This window comes from Eubalaena glacialis, chromosome 3 (assembly GCF_028564815.1).
Source record: "Eubalaena glacialis isolate mEubGla1 chromosome 3, mEubGla1.1.hap2.+ XY, whole genome shotgun sequence".
Taxonomy (NCBI): domain Eukaryota; kingdom Metazoa; phylum Chordata; class Mammalia; order Artiodactyla; family Balaenidae; genus Eubalaena; species Eubalaena glacialis.
This window is the reverse complement of record NC_083718.1, coordinates 150,178,586-150,199,594: the sequence shown is the minus strand read 5'-3', so window position 1 is coordinate 150,199,594 and position 21,009 is coordinate 150,178,586. Positions and strand designations below refer to the sequence as shown.

The 21,009-nt window shown below is 56.3% G+C and overlaps 1 protein-coding gene across 1 annotated transcript in view; it reads right to left on the bottom strand.

Annotated features, from left to right (window-relative positions):
* Positions 1-573: 573 nt before the first annotated feature.
* The window catches only part of GLIS1 (GLIS family zinc finger 1), a 110,047-nt gene continuing 89,611 nt past the window's right edge, over positions 574-21,009 (bottom strand). Inside the window, exons 5-10 of the mRNA XM_061186571.1 lie at positions 18,531-18,641; positions 14,317-14,449; positions 9,192-9,348; positions 4,188-4,366; positions 3,496-3,663; positions 574-1,044 (exon numbers count right to left, since the gene is read on the bottom strand). Of these exons, the coding sequence (XP_061042554.1) occupies positions 887-1,044; positions 3,496-3,663; positions 4,188-4,366; positions 9,192-9,348; positions 14,317-14,449; positions 18,531-18,641 (906 nt within the window). The 3' untranslated portion in view covers positions 574-886. The remainder of the gene's footprint in view (positions 1,045-3,495; positions 3,664-4,187; positions 4,367-9,191; positions 9,349-14,316; positions 14,450-18,530; positions 18,642-21,009) is intronic.

Here is a 21,009-nt window from a genome sequence, read left to right as displayed (position 1 = left end):
CTCTTCCCTCCCTCCTGGGCCACTCAGGGTGGGTGGGGCTCTATGTGAAAAGGATGTTCTCTGCACCCCCACCCGCCTGTAGTGGCCCTGCCTCTGCCCCTTGCCCTCTGGAGGCTGTTTGGGCTCTGTCCCTGAAAGGCCTGCTCTGCCCTCCCCTGGCTTCCCCTGTTTACCCAAAGCCAGTGCCAGAATTGAAGCACGTTTTTCCACCAGCTGAGGAGTCAGTGCAGAGAGCAAAGGTCTGGGTCATAAAAGGATTCCAACTTCAGTCCCAGCCTTGGTCTGCTTGACTGCCAGCGGGGGTGAGCCTGCCTTTCATTGATGTACGGGGACCAGTGCTGGTGTCTGTAAGGCCCACAGCACGTGGTGGCGGCCCTGTGATGCGGGCCCCCGTCCCTGCCGAGGGAACCCAGGGACCGAGCTGGGCTCCGCACCTCGGCTCTCTTACACACGCCTCCACTGCTCTCCTGGTCTCGGCCTCTAGGCTGAATCACAAAGCAGAACCGGGCCCTCAAGTCTCATTTCCAGTTTTTAATGTTTTTCTTGTAAAACCAAAAATATAAAACTGGCAGGGGAATGGAAAACAAGTTCTGTACATTTTATATACACGAGGTCTGTGATTTCGAAACCATTGGGGAAACAAAAGGAAGACACAGTCAAGGGATGCCACAGGTCACGGATGCTGACGGGCACCTCTGATCACCTGGCTCAGGCTCAGAGGCTCAGTCCCAGCCAGTGCTGCGCAGCTGCCGCAGACCACGCACCCCGCGCTCTGCGGAGCGGTGGCCTGGCTGCTCGGGCTGCGTGCCCCGAAGGTGGGAACAGACGGCAGGGTGGGCAAGGGAGCGTCTGTGGTGGAGGTCAGGCAGGTGTGGGCGGCGTTCCTTCAGGTGTCTGTGTAGATGGAGGGGATGTGACTCAGGCAGTGGTCAAAGGCCCCGTTGGGGAAGAAGCCGCAGTCCTCGGGGCCGCTGGACACGACGTCTTCCGATGGCTGCGGTGGCAGCACTGTGGGGCATGGGGCCTCGGCCAGGGCCTCGTAGCCTGTGGGTGTAGGGGGACAGGGTCCAGACTGGAGAACTCAAGGGCCATGCCTTGTCATCTTTTCCCAGCTCCCAGACCCCACCCTCCTGCCCAGGGTCCCTCGTCATGGTGTCCCCTCAGCAGGGTGCTCTGAGCCTCTGCTTTTCCAGATGGGGGAGCTGGTGGGCGGGGAGGGGGCTTGGGAGGAGGCTCCCTAGGCCTTGTACCTCCAAGGGGCCCAGGGTAGTTGGGGCTCTAGAGAGGCAAGAGCTGGCGTGGGGCAGTCCATCACCCAGTGCTGGACTGTGGGGCGGAATGTGGGGAGGAAGGGGAGGTCGAGGTGGGAACATCACAGCTCTAGCCCTCAAGGGCTGGTTTTCTCCTGGCAGAAGGACCCCAGCCCACCGCCACCCTTTCAGGTTCCTCTGCCCCAGCAGACACAAGAAACCCAAAGAAGGGGGCCAGCACACATTGGGCATTTACCAAAAGCTCATTTAAATCTTGTCTCACTTAAGCTTCACAACAATCCTATGAGGTGGGATTCATTATCCCATTTTACAGGTGAGAAGACAGGCTCAGAGAAGGCAAGCTCCTTGCCCCAGGTCATAGTAAGCAGGGGAGCTGGGATTTGAACCCAGGTCCGTCTGGCTCTGAGACACCTGGCTCTTCCATTGGACACACTGTCTCTGGGGTGGGGGCCCGAAACCTAGAAGGAGCCTAGAGAGGTCGTCTTATCCAGTCCCTGCCCTAAGGACTCTGTCCCTGAGCTGCTGTCATGAATTTGTATAACCTGAGACAGATGGTCTCAGTCTTCCTGTCTGTGCAATGGGATCTGACCAAACTAATCCTGAGGCCCCATGGCCCTATCTTGTTGGTCCGGATTCAATCCTGTGAGTCTGCTCTCAGCTTGGCAGAGGAGGTGTGGGCAAGGGCATTGGATGCTGGGCTGCCACCGACAGCAAGGGAGAGGGGAGGCCAAAAGAACCCCCTACCCAGGTGTGGGGGCATGGAAGCTGCCTCTCGCCCCCCCTCAGAGCTATTTATTTCAGGTCTTGCTGCTAAACCAAGAAAATCCCGCCTAGAGCTGGATGGGGCCAGGGGGAGGATGGGGTGGTGAGAGCTGGCAGTGCTGGAGACAGCGGCGGCGGGTGCCTAATCACGCACCAACCCACGTGCAAGCAAACACGGAACACACACCCCCGCCCCCCGCAGGCCTGTGGTCAGGTTCACATCTGCCTCTCGTGCATGCGTGTGACACATGTCCACTCACAGAGGTATGTACACCGTACCCGAACACACAGGCACACACCTGCACACAAGCATGCTCATATGAAATGGCCCAAACATGCTAATACACAACCATGCACACACACGTGTACACACACAGAGGGGAATCACAGGAGGAGGACACACGTGTGCACAGACACGGCATGAACATCAGCACAAGCACGATGTGGAGCACATGTTTGCAGACACAAACACACGTGCCACCGAGCTCCTTACACACATGGGGGGCTCACACTGCCAGGAACCCACCATGCTGGCCCTGCATGCACATGCATGCACATGGCCACACAGATGTGCCCCACAAACACGTCTAGAAAGAAGACACGCACAGACCCGGAGCGTGTGTGTGAGCAGGAACACACGGGTCCACACGCAGGTGACCCACAGGTTTGTGTGTGCTCGGCTGTGGCCTTGGTGCTTGTCCCTGGTCCTCATCCCTCCACTCCCAGCTGCATACACCCGGAGCTGCCCAAGGGGCCTCTGGGAAGGGTCTCAGGCTCCCCTTTGTCTGGGGCCCCATCATCCTGCCCAGGCCTTGCAGCTTCCAGCTAGATCTGAGCCCCGAGGCTGATCTGGGGTGGGCTTGGCTTGGGGACTTCCGGTACCACCCATCTGATGCCCCCGCTCTGACCAGGCCTGGCCCTGGGGTCTGAGACCTCCACTCGGGCCGTGCGCAGCCCTCCCCTCTCACTGGGTTCTCCACCCCAGCTGGGGGCATTACTCGAGGAAGGCCCAGGGCCCTGAGGGGGACACAGATGCAGCATAAGGAACAAGCACAACCTCTAGGCTCTGTCTCTTCCTACAGTGTGGCCTCTGTGGGCCTCGGTTCCCTCATCTGTTAAATGGGGATCAGTATTTGTCTCATTCCCTGCTGTATTCTCAGGGTTTACAACTGTGCCTGGCACACAGTAGGTGCTCAATAAATATTTAAAGGGAAGCATCAGTTAGACGGGGAGCTCCTAGTCTGATTCTTCTCTGTGTGAGAGTGTGGAAGGAACACTGAAGCTGGGGTCAGGCAGCGTGCAAATCCCTACTCTGTGGGGTCCTGGGACCTCCCTGCGCCTTTAGCTCCGCCTCTGTAAAGTGGGGAAGACCCTACCTCATAGGGCCGTCCCAAGGCTGCGGGACAATACGCACGAAGCACGCGGCACAGGAATGGAAAGGAGGCATGCAGGCGGGGCTTACCTGTGGCAGGTAAAGGTGCACTGAGGCCATGGTAGCCATTGGGCCGCAGGGGGTTGAAACCATGGGCCTCCCCGGCCAGTCCGTCCCCACTGGCGGCCTGCTCCACTGACCGGTAGCAGTCACCATAAGGGAAGCAATTCTGGATGGAGTGGAAACTGCCCTGGTAGCCTGCAGGGGGAGGCAGCGGGGGCTGCATTCAGAGGGAAAATGCCCAGGGAGGGAGGGGACGGTCCCCCACTGCAGTGCTCAGCCCCCCACACTGTCCTGTGGGCATGGGGGGTGTGAATGAGTGAAGAGAGTCCCAGGCTGGAGGAGGCGCGGGGGGTCCTGCCCCGCATGGGGTTGGGCGAGGTGGTCTCACGTGGCTGTGCCCGACGACAGTGCCTGGGGGGAAGGGACTGTGGGCCCTCTCCAGACCTCCGCTCCGAGATGCCCCATCACTCACTGCTCCTCCAAGCAGCAGGCCAGTCCCGCCCCCAGCCATCAAAGGGAACGCTGTTCCCTTTGATGTCTGGTCGATGGAACAAACTCTTCCTCAGCCCTGCCTCCCGGCTTTTCCCAGTGTGGCCTTCAGTGCCCGCCATCATTCCGAGTACCCACCTGCCACCCCCAGGCCAGTGTCTCCTGCCTCTCGGGCAGCCTGAGTGGAATCGGTGGGTATATATGGAGAGGGCCCCCTGGCCAGAGCTTACCTTGCGGGCTGGGCAGAGGCTGGGGCGGAGGGCTCTGGAAGGGCGGGTAGGGTGGCTTGCTGGGGAGCGTGGGGAAGGACTGGCCCCCTGGAGAATGGCTCTGGGAGGATGGTGGCAGCGGCGGTGGTGCAAGCCCCTTCAGTGGGCTGACCATGGGTGAGAGGAGGCCGGGTCCCAACCTGGAGAGAAGAGACAGCCCTTAGCAGGATGGGCTCTGGGGCATGTGGGCGCCACAGGCGTGCCTGACACTTCTTGTTCCCCTCCAGCAACGGTGAGCTCACTCACTGACCTGCTCTAACTTACAACAGTGCAGTTAGAAGAGGAAGCTTTTATTTCTGATTATGTTCAAACCGGAACTAAAATTTAAAATCCTGTAAGCTTTAGAGTCCAAAGGAACCAGTAAAGAAAAGCTTCTATTTGGTATTTAGGACTGATAGTCAAGACCACTGGTTATAACCACAACCTCTGGAGTCAACAAAACTGTTTAAAACCCCATCTGCTCTCACTGCCCATGTGACTTTGGGCAAAATGCTTAATGTCTCTGAGCCTTGGTTTCCTCACAGGGTTGCTGTGTTCTCCACCTCGCAACTCCACTGCAACTCTTTACCCAGGGCTAAATACCAGCCACCCCTGCTGGGTCCCCACACCCTAACTCTGTGCAAGCCGCTCTGGTCACCAGCAGGATGAGTCCAGGAACAGCCCCACTGCCCACCGGGGCAGTTTCTCAGCAGGAGAACATCCCAAGGCACTAACAGTCACCATTCACTCATTGAACCTCTGCCTCGCTCCAGACCCTGTGAGAGATGTTCACAGATCAGAAAACCAAGGCTCAGAGAGGTTGCCCAAGTTAGTCCCAGCCACACAGCACTGACCCCACGGGTTATGGTGAGGATAAAATTAAATAAAGCAGTGTAGACAAAGCACCCAGTATGATGTCAGATACATTCTTAGCCACACTGTGAATCATCAGCATTATCATCAAGGTGAAAGGAAGGAAAACTAGCACTTAGGTCTGATGTCCAAATTGGCCTTTAGTCCTCTGCATGGTGTACTTTTAGGGACCTTCTGTCTCCATCTCTGGCCATCTCTCCTCCACTTGCACACATCCTGTGATGGGGGACTCACCACCTCCCTTCGTACACGGCCTGAAGGGGTGTAGGCCTCAGCCTGTACTCTCTGGAAGCTCACGTTCTGAAACGAGCCTGCAGCCGCTGAGAGCTGTGCAGCCACCCCGAACCCAGCTGAGCCCCAGTGGGCTGTGTAACTAGGCTTCATGTCACTGTACACCAGGTTCCTTCCTCTTGCCGCCTTCCTAAGCCTCTGAGGTCTGCTCACAGGAACCCAAATGACTCTGGGGTCAGGGGGACTTGGCTGAAGGCTCACAGCCTATGAAGCATTTATGTGCACTGCAGAAAGAGGACGAGTGTGAGGGCTCAGAGTCTTTATTTTCTTGTTTGCATTAATGGTTATGTTGGACCATTCACTTTAGAATACTCTATGAACTCAATGTCACAGCTCCAGGTGAAGCTCCAGGTGACCTTTTCAGGCTAGGCATGTTACCCCTGCCCACCCTCCAACACATGAAGAGGTGTGAACAGACAGATCAGTGTCTCTCTCTGAGGGGAGCAGGACTGTCTCAAAACAAGGAAAGATTTGGGGAGAGGTTGGTGGGCTTCACGTCTGTAGCTCTGCAGGGTCCCCATGTGCTCTAACTTGGGCATCCTGCTGTCACTGCCCCTGTGATGACACTGCACTGTCATCATTCCCGTGTCTGGGACCCCCACCACTGTGTGAGTACGCTGAAGACAGCAGAAAGGGGCTTCCACGCCAGGTCCCTGGTCCCCAGGCCCAACATCTAAGGCCCTGGAGGTACACATCAGCCTCCGTAAGCTGATGAACTGATCCTCATCGTGACTCCATGAATTAATTGTCATTATCATCAACATGTGTATTTTTAGACCTGTCTCACAGGGCCATCAAGTGGGTCTACAACTGTGCTCTATAAACTGTGTAGGGCTGTGCACAAGCCATGGGTCCTCATAACCAGTTCTCTCGGCTGAGGCTGGGTCCAGGTGTGGCCAGGAGGGTGGGTCTTCCTCCTTCCAGCCTGCTGAGTGGTACCCTCCTGTCTTATGCCCACCCCATCCTGGCACCCACAGCCCAGTTCTTCCGCGACTTCCTGTCAGTCCCCTCCCCTGGGAGCCCCTGCAGGGAGGGCCAAGCCTGGTCCTCTCAGTTACTCCCTGCTCAGCACCGGGCCTGGCACATAGCAAACAGCTGATAAATACTAACAAATGGGCTTCTGAATCACTCAGCTACAAAATCCAGAGATTAACAGCACTGCAGACTTAAGGAGAACCAGATCCGAAGGGGAAAAAACATGCATTTTCAAAGTTTGTTTCTCCTGTCTCAAACCTGCCATAAATTCCCATTTGCCACCTTCACAGCCAGTGAAATTAAACAGAACACGACTCTCCCCTCAGCAGACGTGAAGGCTGAGGTTATACTGCTCTACCTGAACTCTTTAAAAGGAAAAAAGATCATCTGGAGCTCCTCTTCTGAGTCATGCAAATGATCCCTAAATCAAATATTTTTGCTTCAATTGGAACCTATAAAAATTAATATAAAACCTCACTGGCCTGGCAGACTAGGGCTTCATACCTCGTACAGGGCCGGGGAGAAAAAACCACCCTATTGAGAGTCTTCTCTTAGCCAGGGTAAACAAATTTGGTCATGAAGTCAGGCCCTCTTAGCATATTTTTGAGTGAATCAGATAATTCTGTCAAGCTATTTAACGTCCCAGCAAACCACCAGGGAGCTGCGAGTGGCCTTCCATGTTGACTTTGGCAGGAAGGGGAGGCTGAAGGCCTTCCCCCCTTCCTCGCCTCTTCTCAGGGGCTGAAAAAAGAAACCCATTCAAGCTGGGCCTGGGCCTGGTGTCAGGCGTGAGGGCCCTTCTCTCGGGCAGCCCATGGGAGCCTGGGCACCTGGCTGGTGGGGATGGCTTGCCCGTTGCTCCTGCAGGCACGGGTGGCCGAGCGGGCCTGGGGTCCTGTCTCCGTCCTGTCATCACTCTGCCTCTCGCTGCAGGAATTCTTGATGGGCACTTATGCAGGCGGCAGGGAGGTGATGAATGAGGCGGAGCAGAGTGCACAGGCCTGAGAGGGGAAAGGACTCTGGTTTATTTTTCTTTGGTTGGCGATGTTTTGGGGCTGGCTGTGGGTGAACAGGTGGCCTGAGCCAGTGGGTGGGGGACAGGGGGGTAGTGTCCAAGGAACCTGTACCGGGTGACACATACAATGTCAGGCATGTGTAGCTGATCCTCACCACCTTCCTAGAGGAGGGTATTTTAATGCCCATTTTACAGAAGAGGAAACTGAGGCTCTGGGAGGGCTTGGTTTTCTGGGTCCCCTTTTGCACTCCATCATGCTGCCTCTTTGTGGCTCTTCCCCTACTCATAGCCAGTCTTCCCTGCTCACCCAGGGGTTCATCTCTGACCAGCCCTCCTCTCCCCACCCAGCCAGAGTGTCCTCAAGTCCTGCTCATTCCATGGCACTCATGCCTTCTGAGCGTTCCTCCTCCCTCCCACAGGTGCTGGCTCAGGCTGCCATCCACCCACCTTGCACGCTGCAGTCCAGCCCCACACTGCAGGCTGTGCCTTCTCATCCCCAAACCTGACCTGCTCACTGCTCAACACCCTTCAGACAGAGTCCTGTCACAGGCCCCGTGATCTGGCCCTGGTGACCGCTCTCCTGAGCCTATCACCCCACACGAAGGTTCAGGCTTCTCAGAACACACCAAGCTCTCACCACACCTGCCCATGCTCTGGCTGCTCCTTCCTCCCAACCTCTCTACTTGGCCAGCTCCTACTTAACCTTGGAGGCCCGGCTTAACACCACCTCCAGGAAGCCTTCCCTGACATCCTCCCCCACCACACTGGGTTCTTCTCTGGGTTTCCACAGCCCCTTCTGCTTTCTTCCCTGAGGGCACTTGCCCCGCATCATCAATCCCTGTAGGTCTATCACAGGGAGCTTCACCAGGGCTGGCTGGGGGCATCAGTGGCCTCAGCACCAGGCCCAGGGCCCTGCCCTCATCAGGGGCTCAATAGCTGGACACTGAATGAACGGATGAGTGACTAGCAAGAGGAGCCCTGGACAGCGAATTTGGTAATGAACTCAGGCTGATGGCCCCACGCACAGGCAGGCCACGGCTGCAGCCTTGAGAAGGAAGGGCAGGGGAGGAGGAAGGTGATGGGACCAGGCCTTGGGGGACAAGTTTGATCAAGTCAAACTTGGGGGACAAGTTTTGATCAAGCAAAAGTGGCAGGGAGGGCAGGTGGTAGGGCTGTGAGGCTTCCCTCCGCCCATTTTCAAGGAAAACAGATTTCTGAAGCATTAGGGGCCAGCAATTAGCACATTCCTCGTTTCCAGCCAATTAAATGGCCACAATGGGAACCACCCTGAATGCAGAAAGAGGCCTCCTCCCTGCAGTGATCCTGCAGTGATCCTGCAGTAAGGGCTTCTGGACAGCCCTGGCGGGCCGGCCAATGGTCACAGCTGCATCGGCCAGAAGTGGGGACGAGACCAGGCGGGCCTCTCTGGAGTGGGCGGTGGGCAGTCTGCTCACCAGATACACGGTGCAAGCCAAAGAGAAGTCAGGGTGAGGCTCCCAGGGAGGCCTGGCTGTGGAAGTCCAGAATGCAGGGTCGGGTGGGGATGCAGCATCTTCCCAGGGCCGCCCCCCAGGGAGTGGAAGGGGCACGAGGTGAGGCACTGAGAAGCCCCATACTGATATCATCCACCTGGTAGGGTTACTGTGAGGCACTGATGAAATCGTGCACGGCTAGTATTTGGTACAGAGCGCAGTACATGTAGGTGCTGCACAAACGCTGGCTCTTTTCATTATTAGTAACAACCATTTAGTGTGTGGGACGCCTGCCCTCACCTGCTGCCCGTGCAGGTGCCCACCTGCTGTCCCGGAGGAGGACTGGCTTGCTGTACATACCCATCCCTGGTGCTCTCAGCCGTGGGCAGAGGGGACAGATGGTGGTGGGAACTGGTGTTGGCGTCCAGTGGGTGGTGCCTGGAAGGGACATCGTGCATAGGGGGCAGGATGCTTGATGCGAGCCCATTATGGGGGGTGATGGAGCCGGGATACACGCCTGCAGGGAAGCAAACAAATATCACTGGGCTTCAGCCACTCCCTAGAGACGGCTGTGGATGCCCCAGAAGCTGTGTGCCTGCGGAGAGAGAAAGACAAGAAGGGAAACCAGCGAGGTTGTATTCATAGAAGGTTAGGGGCCCAAACAGGGGAGATGATGGCCCCACTCTGCTCTGTTCATGCTGTAGCTGAAGGGCTGTGTGTGGGGCTGAGGTCTGTGCTGAGAGCAGAGGTGGACTGACAGGGGCTGTCAGAGGCATGGGGTGGTCGGGCTGTGTGTGTGCTTGTGTGTTTACTGGGGCAGAGGGGTGTTGAATGGAGCAGGCTGCCTCAAACCTCTGGGGCTGTTCTGGGAAAGAAGGGGCTTGCTCTGTGTAGCCCCAGTAGACAGAGACCCTGGAATGAAGAGAAGTTTTGAGAGAAGCAGACTCTAGCTCCAGGGCTGGCCGTTCCTTCTAATAGGCAGAGCTGCTGTAGGGTCACAGGCTGCCTTTGGAGAAAATTAACTACCCAACCCCAGAGATGTGCAAGCAGCGCCGGGATGTCTGCTGTGAGGGGTTCTAGAGAGAGGATGACTATGCTAGCTGGATGGCAGGCTGGCCTGGGAGACTTGGGAGAAGGGATACCACAGATGGCTGTGTAGGCTGTACACTGCACAAGGGTCCCGACCGAGGAGAGGTGTCAGCCATGCTCTAGTCTCATATTCTAAACCTCTAGCAGACACCTGCAGGGTGGTACCACCTTTTATCACCTTTTATTCTCAAGGGTCTTACCCTTGTTAAGAAGACAGGTGGGCTAATGAATCAAATGGGGGACACTAGTCAGTCCAGGGTCCCAAATGAGGGTCTGAGAGTAGTTACTGAGGCCACTGCTTCCCAAATGCCTTCACCAAGGAACCCCAATTAGAGGGGAGAATGAACCCCAACTCTGGGACTAGAGCCTGAGAAGGTCACAGCAAAGGCTGCAAGTTTTGACGTTCCCTATTTCATCTGAAAAAAAAAAATGAGGCCAATTTTGCACCCCTTCTTTAATCTGGCCGTGTTTATTTGAACATTAATAGAAATTGACATCATTTTCCCAGAAATCAGTTCATCAAGTTGATGCCCTGGGAGGACTCTGTGGACCTGGGGGCTGTGCCCCGAGCTGCACTGATGCAGTGTCCACTCTGACTGTCAGCTGCTACATTTTGAATATCACTCTGGTCATCGTGGATCCAGACCCAACGTTCTTAGCACCTCCTGAGGACCATCTGAGAACACACCACACTCTTTTCATGGATGCAGTAAAGGAGGAATTTTACCTTCTTAGGTGGTTCTAAGGCTAGCCCATCCCAGGCCTGCAAGTCAGGGAACTACTACCAGGAACTGAGCAGGGCTATGGCAGGGATTGCAAGCTCAACGCCTGAGGTGGCACGGCAGGGAGCAAAGTAAATGAACCGGCAGGGTTTACGGTAGGGGACTGTGGCACCACACAGGTTGTAGACCAAACAGTTTGCAACCCCTGGCCAGGAGCTGGAGCAACAGACATCCTATGGAAGGGTTACATTAGGTGAAATTCTAATCTATTATTAACAACAGTTAATTAAGAATATACTATATACATCAAGCTCTTTTTCCACACTATCAAGTTTAAGCATCTCAACAACTGTCAATCGGGCAGATAATATGATCTCATTTAAAGATGAAGAAACTAAGTCTTAAGAACGTCAGTGATTTGTCAAAAGTCATGCAATGGGCAGCTAATCAGGCCTCCCATTTTCCAAGGAAATGGCCTGGGGCTCCAGCTCAGGCTGCAGCCTGGATGTCTGGCTAGGTCCCTCTGGTCCAGGCTTCACTGTGGGCTGGCTGTGAGACCCAGGCTCTGAATGGGCTCCTGGGAGCCTCCGCCTCTCAGCCCCAGTCCCTCCTGCTCCGTCTCGGGGACCTCTGTTCCCACGGGCAACATCCATCGGCCGTCTCTTTCGGCCACACATCCCTCCCAGCTTGGTCAGGAAGGCACAGGAGGGGGTTTCTGCGGATGGGGCCTGGCTCAGTGCTGCCCACGGCCTGCTCCGCTCACCGCTCTCTACGGCACCTCCTCACCTGCCATCTTGAACCAGTTTGGGAGTCTGACAGCTGGGAAGGCCTAGAATCCTGAGAAATCCTGCTCCCTCTCCCTCAGCCGTGCTGACCTCATACTTCTCATGTCCTCACTGCCCATCACGTTACCAGGGTCAGCTGAGGGAGGCCTGCCAGGTAAGCTCCTGAGGGTTTCCTGTAAAGAGAGCTAGTCCTCCCTGATGAGAGACAAGCTAGAGGGAGCTTCCTATAGTCAGACAAATGAAGATTTGAGGCCGCCCTCACCAGCCCCTTCCTAACCTCACCCCTCTGTTCTGGACTCTTCTGTCCACACTCATTGAATCTGTCCCATTCCCCCTGCCTTTGCCCGGCCTGGTCCAGGTCCCTCTCTGTACAGCCCCCTGAGGATGAACACACGGTAGGCGGCTGAGTATGTGGACCAGGCATGTTGAACATGTGGACAGACAGAGTGTGGGAAGGAGGGAACCACTGTATCGTGAGGAACAGTAGGAGCGGGGACACCATGGGGGCTGCCCGTTCTCTCCCCAGAACATACCACTTCAGGCTGTAAATCAGCGTCATCAATCATCAGCCGTGAGCACTTAACCTCTGGCCCCAACATCTGTTCCCAACCGTGCCTCAGGCATCTGCTGTAGGGTCTGCAGAAGAACCTGACGGCCGAATCCCAGGGGGACCCAGGACTCCTGGGTTTGCCTGGCTGGTCCTTTTCTCCCCACTGTGCTGGAAGCGGCTCAAGGACAGGGACTAGAACAGAGCCTGGCACACAGTAGGTGCTCAGTATGGCGAGATGTAGCATTGGCAGCAGGGAGGCAGCAGACGGTTTGGTTAAGGGCACAGGCTGCAGCCAGATGGCCTGGGCTGAAATTGGCCTCTGCCATTTACTGGTTGTGGAACCTCAGCAAAAAGTTACTTAAGCTCTCAAGGCCTCAGTTTCCTCATCTGGAAAAGAAAGAGCATACTAGCATGTACTTTCTGAGGCTGATGTGAGGATTATGTTAGTTAACACACATATGTATAGGCCCTAGAACGGCTCCTGGCAGCACATATTCAATAAATGTTGGCTGTTGCATTATTAGGAGATGGATGAGTAAATAGTTACTCTTCTCCTTCACCATGAGACACAAAAAATAATGATAAAATTCTCAGTCACATGGGTTCATATAAGGGATCACATCCACAGTCCCATTTGTTGCCACGGCAGGTGTGGGACGGGGCGGGGAACTGAGGCTCAAGGCAGGGGAGACACCCCTCACTCACTGTTGGAGCAGGCCTGGGCAGGCTTGGTATTACCCCAGTGCCCTTCCCGTCCACGATGCTGCCTCAGTGACTTCACTTCTCATCTGCAGCATGGGCTCACTGGTGACTGGATGAGATGATGTTTGTAAAGTGACCAGCCCAAGCAGGGGCTCAAGAGATGGTTGTTGCTGGTTCCGACTGCTCTCGCTGGGACAAGCCCTGGGATAGCATCTGGGAGAACAGGCTTCCAAATTGGATCTGTTGCTGACTTTTCTGGATGACCTTGGGTCAGTCCTTTTCCTGCCCAGACCTGAGTCCTCCCAGGGTAAAAATGATGCGGCTGCAGGACCTCGGCCCCAGGGTGGCCATTATTAATCAGTCCCAGCCCTCTTTCCTGCTGAGCCTCAGAATCCTTCTCAACACACAGCTCCAGCCACAGGCAGCTGGCACTTGAGATGCAAACCTTTATCCCTAGACTAGGTCATCCCTAGGGTCTCTTCTCTACTAGGGTCCCTATTTTAGCAACTCTGACCCTATGAGAAACAGCCATGGCAGATGGGCCCCCTAGCTGGAGGGAGGTGGGTGTGGTCCCTCCTCCACGGACCCATCCTCCTGGGGTGTCCTCACCTTTGTGGACCTGTATGAGCACAGACCCTGTGAAGGGCTACCTAGAGAAAGAGGAAACACCTTCTCTTCCCGAGGTTGTTTGGTGAAGCACTCTGACACAGTTTTAAATTTGCTGCAACTCTAAGGCTGAGGGGGGAGAATTTTTAAAAACTAGAAAATAAAAAATGTTTAAAATGGTTGGGGTAATTCAAGAAATCCCGAAGGGTGGGAAAAGCTTTCTGCTCTGATACTGTGGTTTCTTTGGGGGTTGGGGAGGGGGTAGAGCACAAGCATTACCAGCTGGAATCCACAGGCCACACTGCCCTTTTCTGGGCTGGATTCCCAAGCATCCAGGAATTCCTGCCAGGGCCTGAGACCTGCTCCATGGCCCGCGGCAGCTGGGAGGGACACACAGGCTGCCTCGGCTGGACCAGAGGCTCTGAGTGTCCGGATGGATAGGCTGCAGGGTTCCAGGGGTTTGGCGGGCCCTATCTTATGATGAGCTGGAACTGATTATGGCCAAGCTGCCCACCCTCTCAGAGCCTCGGTTTTCTCCTCTGAAGCAAGGAGTCGTGGCGGGGAGTACATGGGACTTTAAGTTGGGGTCCAGGCCTGAGCCCTGAGGCAGGTCCTGAAGGAAGTGCAGGAGCTGCCTTCGTGAAGGGGAGGGGTGTGGAGGCTGGCAAGGTGTGTACAGTGGTTCAGAGGCAAGAGGGAGCATAGGGTGTTCGGGAACTGCGTCCAACGTGCCAAGGTTGGGGCAGGAGGCGGCCAGGAGTGCCTAGGCCCCGTGAGGCCTGGGAGGCCCAGCTGGGAGGAGCCTGGGCTTCATCCCACGGGCAATGGGGAGCCACAGAGGAGTGTGAAGGAACATACGCCTGGTCAGATAAGCTGCAGAGTCAGTAAGCCCCAAGGAGTGGGTGCCCTCCAGCAGGTCATGCCCACATGGCCCCCGCTGCCCACAGAGCCTAGCCATCCTCCTGGAGGGCTGGGTACAGGAAGGGGCCCTTCCGGGCTGTGCGCCTGGCCCTGCCTCCCTGCTTGCGTACCTGGGAGCAGCTCCTGGCTCAGGGTGCGGCCACCCTTCCCGTTGCTGGCAGCCAGCTGTGTGGATGCATGGAGCTGCTGTAGGGCCAGACACTCGGTCAGGACATCGGCCTCGGCATCAGGGCACATGTGCAGCTGGGGAGTGAGCAGAGAGAGAGAGGGTGTGAGCGCGAGACCACCTGCCCACCGGCAACCCTCGCTTTAGGGGACAGGGCAGGAAGGACAGTCGCCCCAGGGCACGACCCCTCCCTCACTGTACCTCAGTTTCCTCATCTGTCAAATGGAGCTAATTATGTACACAGCGAAGGTTGTGTTAGTTCAGGGCTGAGAAGCAGATGCTAAGGGAAGATTGAACATGCAAGGGTTTTAATAGGGAGAGTGCCTATGTGAGAGAAAACAGGGAGAGCTGGGCAGGCTGGGAAAGCCGTCAGACCAAGGGAAGGAGGGAGGGAGAGGAAGCTTCCTCGACTGGGAGCCTAGGGACCAGGGAGTCCTCAGGGAGCCAAAGTCTGCTGGGAGTCAGGGGGATCCAAGTCTCCCAGGAAGGGGTCTGGCCTCACATTCCCGCAGGGCCTGCCGGGCTCGGTCTCTGGCTGGGAGCGCCCGCAGGAGGGGTGGCCTCGGCACAGACGCTGAGAGGGCATCAAAGTGCAGCAGCTGGGGCCTCCCAGGTAGCTGGAGCTCTGTGAGGCCCATTCTCGGGGCTGCTGCCAGGATGACTGATGCCATGGAGTAAGATACAGGGCGCGCGCAGTTAAGTGTCTCCTCTCTGGCCCACCCCTCCCCTGCCCGTAATAAGCAACAATACCCCTCAGGCCAGGCTGCTGTGAGGAGGATGAGAGGATGGGCATGAACGCTTGTTGAAGGTGCTGTGTCAAGGGGTGGCTGGCTCCACTGGCGGAGTCCCCCAGGCTCACATGACAGTGGGCTCGCTGGGTCGATACCTGGCCTTGAGGGTGTTAGCTAAGAGTACGCTTGGGCGGGCAAATCTTTGGCCAACCGCCCTCAGCTGTCCCTAAAGACAGACTTGAGCTCGACACCTCAGACCATCTTCACGTCTCCAGATGGGGCCAGATGGGCACAGGGAGGGGCTGGTTGGGGCCCTCGGGCAATGGCGGGGGGTGGCATGCACCAGGATGGGAGGGCCCCTTCTCCCAGGGAAATCCCAAAGCTGACCATCAGAGTCCTGAAGATTGACTTGTCCAAACCCTCATTTTATCTGGGACAAAACCGACCCAGAGAAGGCAAGAGCCTTGTCGCATGTCACACAGCAGCTGGGAGTCAGCCCTGAGGGTTTTTCTACCCTCTCAGGCCAGCTGGGCCAGCACCCAGGCTTGGGGAAGGCATGCCCAGCCTCCCGATGGGCTCTCGGCTCCCTGACCCAGCAGCTGTTTTCCATGTAAGTTAAGTTTCTGGCAAAAGAGGGCCAAGGCATGTTCTTAAAGACCGCAATGTCGATCGGATTAGGAGCAGCGGGAGAGGAGAATTAAGGAAGAAAAGCATTTCTAATTCTCTCTGAAACGCAGCACGGCTGCCAAAGAGCTGTCATAATACAAGGGTCGCTTTACCCAGAAAGATACATCATCCCCGATGGCTTTTAATGGATGCTTATTGTTGGGAAGTTTGCAGATCTGCGGCCCCAGGTCCCTGGGGCTCAGTGCAAGCCAAGCACAGGGCCTGGGAAAACCAGGGCAGGATTCTGGTCCTCGGGCACCAGTCCGCTTGGGACGGAAGCCCCCCCTGGTGTGGAGCCTGGGCCATTCCCTGTCCCTGCCCAAGCCCCTCAACCTGAGAGCACTGGAGAGAGCTTGGCCCTGGAAGCAGATGGGTCTGGCACTGTCACTCCCACACTGAACAACTCTGGGCAGATATGTTACCTCTCTGAGCCTCAGTTTCCACATCTCTAAAATGGGGGGAAAATTGCCCACTTCCTAGTTATAGTGAGGGTTATAGTGAGGACTAGATGAGATACAGTCTGTGAAGCACCAGGCTCGTCTCTCCTTTCTCAGGGTGAACGTGTATTCACGGCGAGCTCGTGGCCCATGCTGTGAACATGTCCCTTCTCTGCTCTACTGCTTCCAGGGGCTCCCAAGCCTGTCTGTTCCCTCCTCATTGTTTTTGCCACTGAGGCCTGCTTGCTTCTAGCACCCCATCTCTGTATACACCTATCCCACAGACTACAACAGTCTATTTCTCCAGCCTCTAGGCCTTTCTCTGCTTTATTCATGCCATATCCACAGTTCTGAGAACAGTGCCTGGAGGACAGGAGCTGCTCCATAAATCTTGCACAACAAATCAATGGGCTCTTCCCCCCTCTGTCCTCCTCTGTCATGCTCATGTCCCCAGATTGGCCCCTGGTGTTTCTCTTCCCCCCCATACCCTCCCTGGCACTCAAGCACCCGTGGCCCCAGTGGTCCTCAGGAGATGTGGGTTAAACCCAGCGGCTCACACACCACCTGTCCAAAACAGAACCTGCTGCTTTCTTCTGCAAACCTGCTTCTTTCTTAGATTCTCTTTCCTGGTGAAGGGGACCACCACCCATCCGTCCATCCTGCCCCCAAACGTCTGACACTGATGCTCCTTCTGCCAGCCCCCCCACTGCCTAGCCAAGCAGTCGCCAAACCCAATCCCCTCCCACCTTGCCCCAGGTCAGCCCCCACTGTCTCCCCTGCTCCCCAGCAGTGGCCTCCCTGCCTTGAATTTCCCTCCAACCACCTCGACCCATTCATTCTCCACTAGGCCCCAGAGCCATCTTTCAGGGTGACAGGTCTCTTTTTTGCTTATAACCCCTCGATGGCACCCCCTGTCCTCAGGACAGCCCAGACTCCTCTGCAGGGCTTTGGGCTGTCCTGTCGCCCTGTCCCCACCGCCTCCCCTCCGTGTGGCTCGCTGCTCAGCTCCGAGACAGGTAGGGGGCCCACTGGTCCTCACATAGTGATTTAAGCTTCAGTTGCTCTCTTGCGCACCATCTTCACCGGCCCAATGCTTACTCCTTCTTCAAGACTTAACGACAACACCCACCGACTTCTGTTCTGAACTTTTACTTTGGCCAAGTACTGCTCAAAACCCTTGACATAGATTTACTCATTTAATCCTCATGACAACACTTTAAAGCAAGTCTTCTTTGCCCCATCTGACAGCTGAGGACATGAAGAACAAAGGCGCTAAGACGCGTGTGTGCCCGAGGCCATGGGGCTAGTAGCGGTGAGCCCGCAGGCTGGCCAGAGCGCACACCACGCCCCACCCCTGGCCCTATGTCACTTCTTCCACGACCCTCCCATTCCCACCCTGACGGGCTAAAGCCCCTTCTCTGTGCCCTGTTCTCTGCACACGTCTATTGCAGTCTTTGTCATATCTCTTTATGTCTGTCTCTCACTGCCAGGTCCCCATTGAAGGTGGGGACCATGGTTTTGTATTTTTGCATCCTTGATGCTTGACATCAAATATTTATAAACAAGCCATGGCCAGTGGGCAGATGGATGAGAGAGGAGCTGGTGGACAGTCTGTGGGTGGATAAATGCCCACTGGCTGAGGGTGAGGAAGTACAGATCTTCCTCAACTTATAATGGGACTACGTCCCCAATAACCCATTGTAAGTTGAAAATATCACAAGTCAAAAATGCATTTAATACACCTAACCTACCAAGCACCATAGCTTAGCCTCACCTACCTTAAATGTGCTCAGAACACTTAGACGCACACAAAGCCTATCTTATAATAAAGTGTTGAATAGCTCATGTAACATATTGGATACTGTACTGAAAGTGAAAAACAGAACGGAGGTCTGGGAACAGAATGGCTGTTAGTGTATCAGCTGTTCACCCTCCTGATTGTGCAGCTGACTGGGAGCTGTGGCCACTGCCGCTGCCCAGCATCACGAGAGAGGATCTACTGCACATTGCAGGCCTGGAAAATGATCAAAATTCAATATTCGAAGTATGGTTTTTACTGAATTTGTAAAAATACCATCGTACCATCATAAAGTTGAACAACCGTAAGTTGAACCATCATAAGTCAAACCATCATAAGTCAGGGACTGTCTGGACACTTGGGCTGGTGGGAGGCAGATGGAGGGCAAGGGACAGCGGCACCCTTGGGTATGGAAGGCTGAACGCATGCGAGCACTGTGCCTTGTACCTGCCTTGATGCTGGACGGGCGGCCGGGAGGCCGGGTGGGGGCATCTGCAGAGATGGGCCTGGAACGGAGCCCTCTTACCTTCTTACGCACCTGCTGCTCTTTGGCTGAATGGGCCTTCACGTGCTTGCGGAGGGAGCTGGGGTCTGTGTAGCGCTTGGAGCAGCCAGGGATCTGGCAGGCGTACGGCTTCTGTAACATCAGAAGGCAGAGGTGGGGTGAGTGAGGGTCCACCTGCCAGGCCCAAGGTACCGCTGCGTGGCCTGCAGTGGGGAGGACGACTGGGCAAGGGGCGGCTGCAGGCTCACACCCTGTCCCTCCCTCTGTGTCCTGGGCCAGGAGGCGTCTGACTCAGCCAGGCCTGCCGATGGGTGCGGGGAAGGTGCCTGGCCTGGCGGTGAAGGAGGGGGTTTGTGTCTCCATTCTACCCTCATGCTGGGACCTCAGGTAAGTTGCCTCCCATCTCTGAGTCTCACTTTTCTCCTCTGCATAATGGGGCCAACTGAGTTCTAAGGATTCTTTCTTTCAGCTCTAACACCAGCTCTGAGAAAATATACCCTTTGGGGCTCATGGCTGCAGAGAAGCAGCAAGTAGACAATGAGTAAAGTGAGGTGGCTGCCTTGGAGAGGAGGAGGAGGAGTAGGGCAGGGAGATGGGGGAGAGGGGACAGCACAGGGCAAGGCGGGCACAAACATGGAGCCAAGCTGCACAACGGCAGGGCCCGGACTGGGAGCCACTGACCAAAACTTGCCGTGGGTCCAGAATCACAGGTCCTTGACCCAACAATCACGGGAGACCAGAGGGAACTGGATCTCAGACACAGCCCTGGGGAGGCTGTGCCTCTATCTGTGCCCTTTGCGTCCCTTCCCCTCAGAGCCCCATCCCTCCTCTAGAACGAATCGATGCCCACCGCCTCCCCTCTTTCCTGTCCAGACCCCACCCTGCTCTCTGCGCCTCCAACCTCCCCTCACACTCACAGCCAGAGGGCCTTTCTCACAGGCCTGTCCATGCTCTCACCTTCTAACCCCCCTTGGCTCCCTGGTGCCCTTGGATACAGCCCATGTCCGGGCACTGAAGGCCCTTTGTGACTTGGGCCCTGCTTGAGTCCTCGCCCCTCCTCCTGCCCCTGCACAACCACCGCCCAGCCCTCGTCACCTCCTCTCCAACCTTTCCTCGAGTCTTCTTCCCACTGCCACCTCCTGAGCTGCCACGGGCAGCGCTGTCCACCTGCGCTGCTGGGTCTGTTCAGTGGTGAGTTTTCCTCAGGGGAGGCTCCCTTCTGATTCATCTCAGGCCCCAGGGTCTGACCCAGGGCAGGGACCCTGTGGCTCTAACTGAATTCTGAGCTCTCTGTAGGGGCCTCCACAAGACCTTGCTTGGGGACTCCAGCTGCTACTTGAAGTCCCTAAGGCGCCCTTTTTGAACACATCTAGTGGCTCCGATTTCTCGGGGCCTTCTGGCCTCCAGCGACTGCAGGGGATGTCATGGGGAGGGGACGTTTGGAGGTGATGCCTATGTCCCCGTCAGACACGCCCACGGGAGCTGCCCCCCAAACCTCAAGGCGAGTCAGCCCTGCTGGACCTCGTGGGAGGGGGAAGCAGAAAGAGACGGCCATACCTTGGTGCTGCCACGGAGAGTTGCCAGGTTAAAGAAACGGAGGAGAGCAAAAAGAGAGAGACAGAGCAGTGAGAGGCTTGCCTTGCTGAAAGGAAGGTATGGGCGGGAGGGTGGAAGGCAGGCCTCAGACCTGTCCCCACACAACCACACAGAGACACAGACACAGACCAACACGCTACAGGGTCCCTCTCACACAGGCCTGCTCCCTACCCCAACATATGTGCGCGTGCGTGCGCATGCACACACACACACACACACACACACACACACACACACAGACACACACTTTCTCTCATGGGCCCTACCCTGCCCTGCCCCAGGCCCGGTCCCCTGGGGACGCTGATACAAATCCACACGCTTTTGTCAAAAAGCAAACAAACAGAGCTCCGTGTGTGCAGGCACCCTCGCCTGGAAAGAGGGCACAAGGCCCATCTCTGTGTTTGTTTTTCCAGGGCCTGACGTGTGTAGAACATTCCTCTGGCCCAGCTCCCTCATGAGCCCTCAGGAAACCCTGTGGCTGTCCCAAGCAGAAGTCAAGGCCCGGGCCTGGAGTCCCCACACCAGCTCCGAAGCCTCGTTAACAGCAGGACGCTCACGGCCGTGCTGTGAGCATGGAGCACCTCACAGCGCCCTCACCTACCTACTGAGTCCCCAAAGTGCAGGCCCTGCGCGCGGGGCTGGCCACCCACATCTCCTTCCAGTCTCACACCCACCCCGGGAGAAGCGTCCCCGCTCTGCCGATGAGGACATCGAGGCTGATGCTTTGCCCAAGACCTCACAGTGAGTGGAGTGCCCGTGACACTCTCCTAGGGTGCCCCCTCTCTTCTGCAGCCCTGAAGGGTCCAGGGAAGTGGGCAAAGGAGAGATTATCATCCCCTTCTTCCCTATAAGGAAATGGAGGCCAGGGCAGGATGGTCTGTGGCGGTCGGGACACGAACCCTAC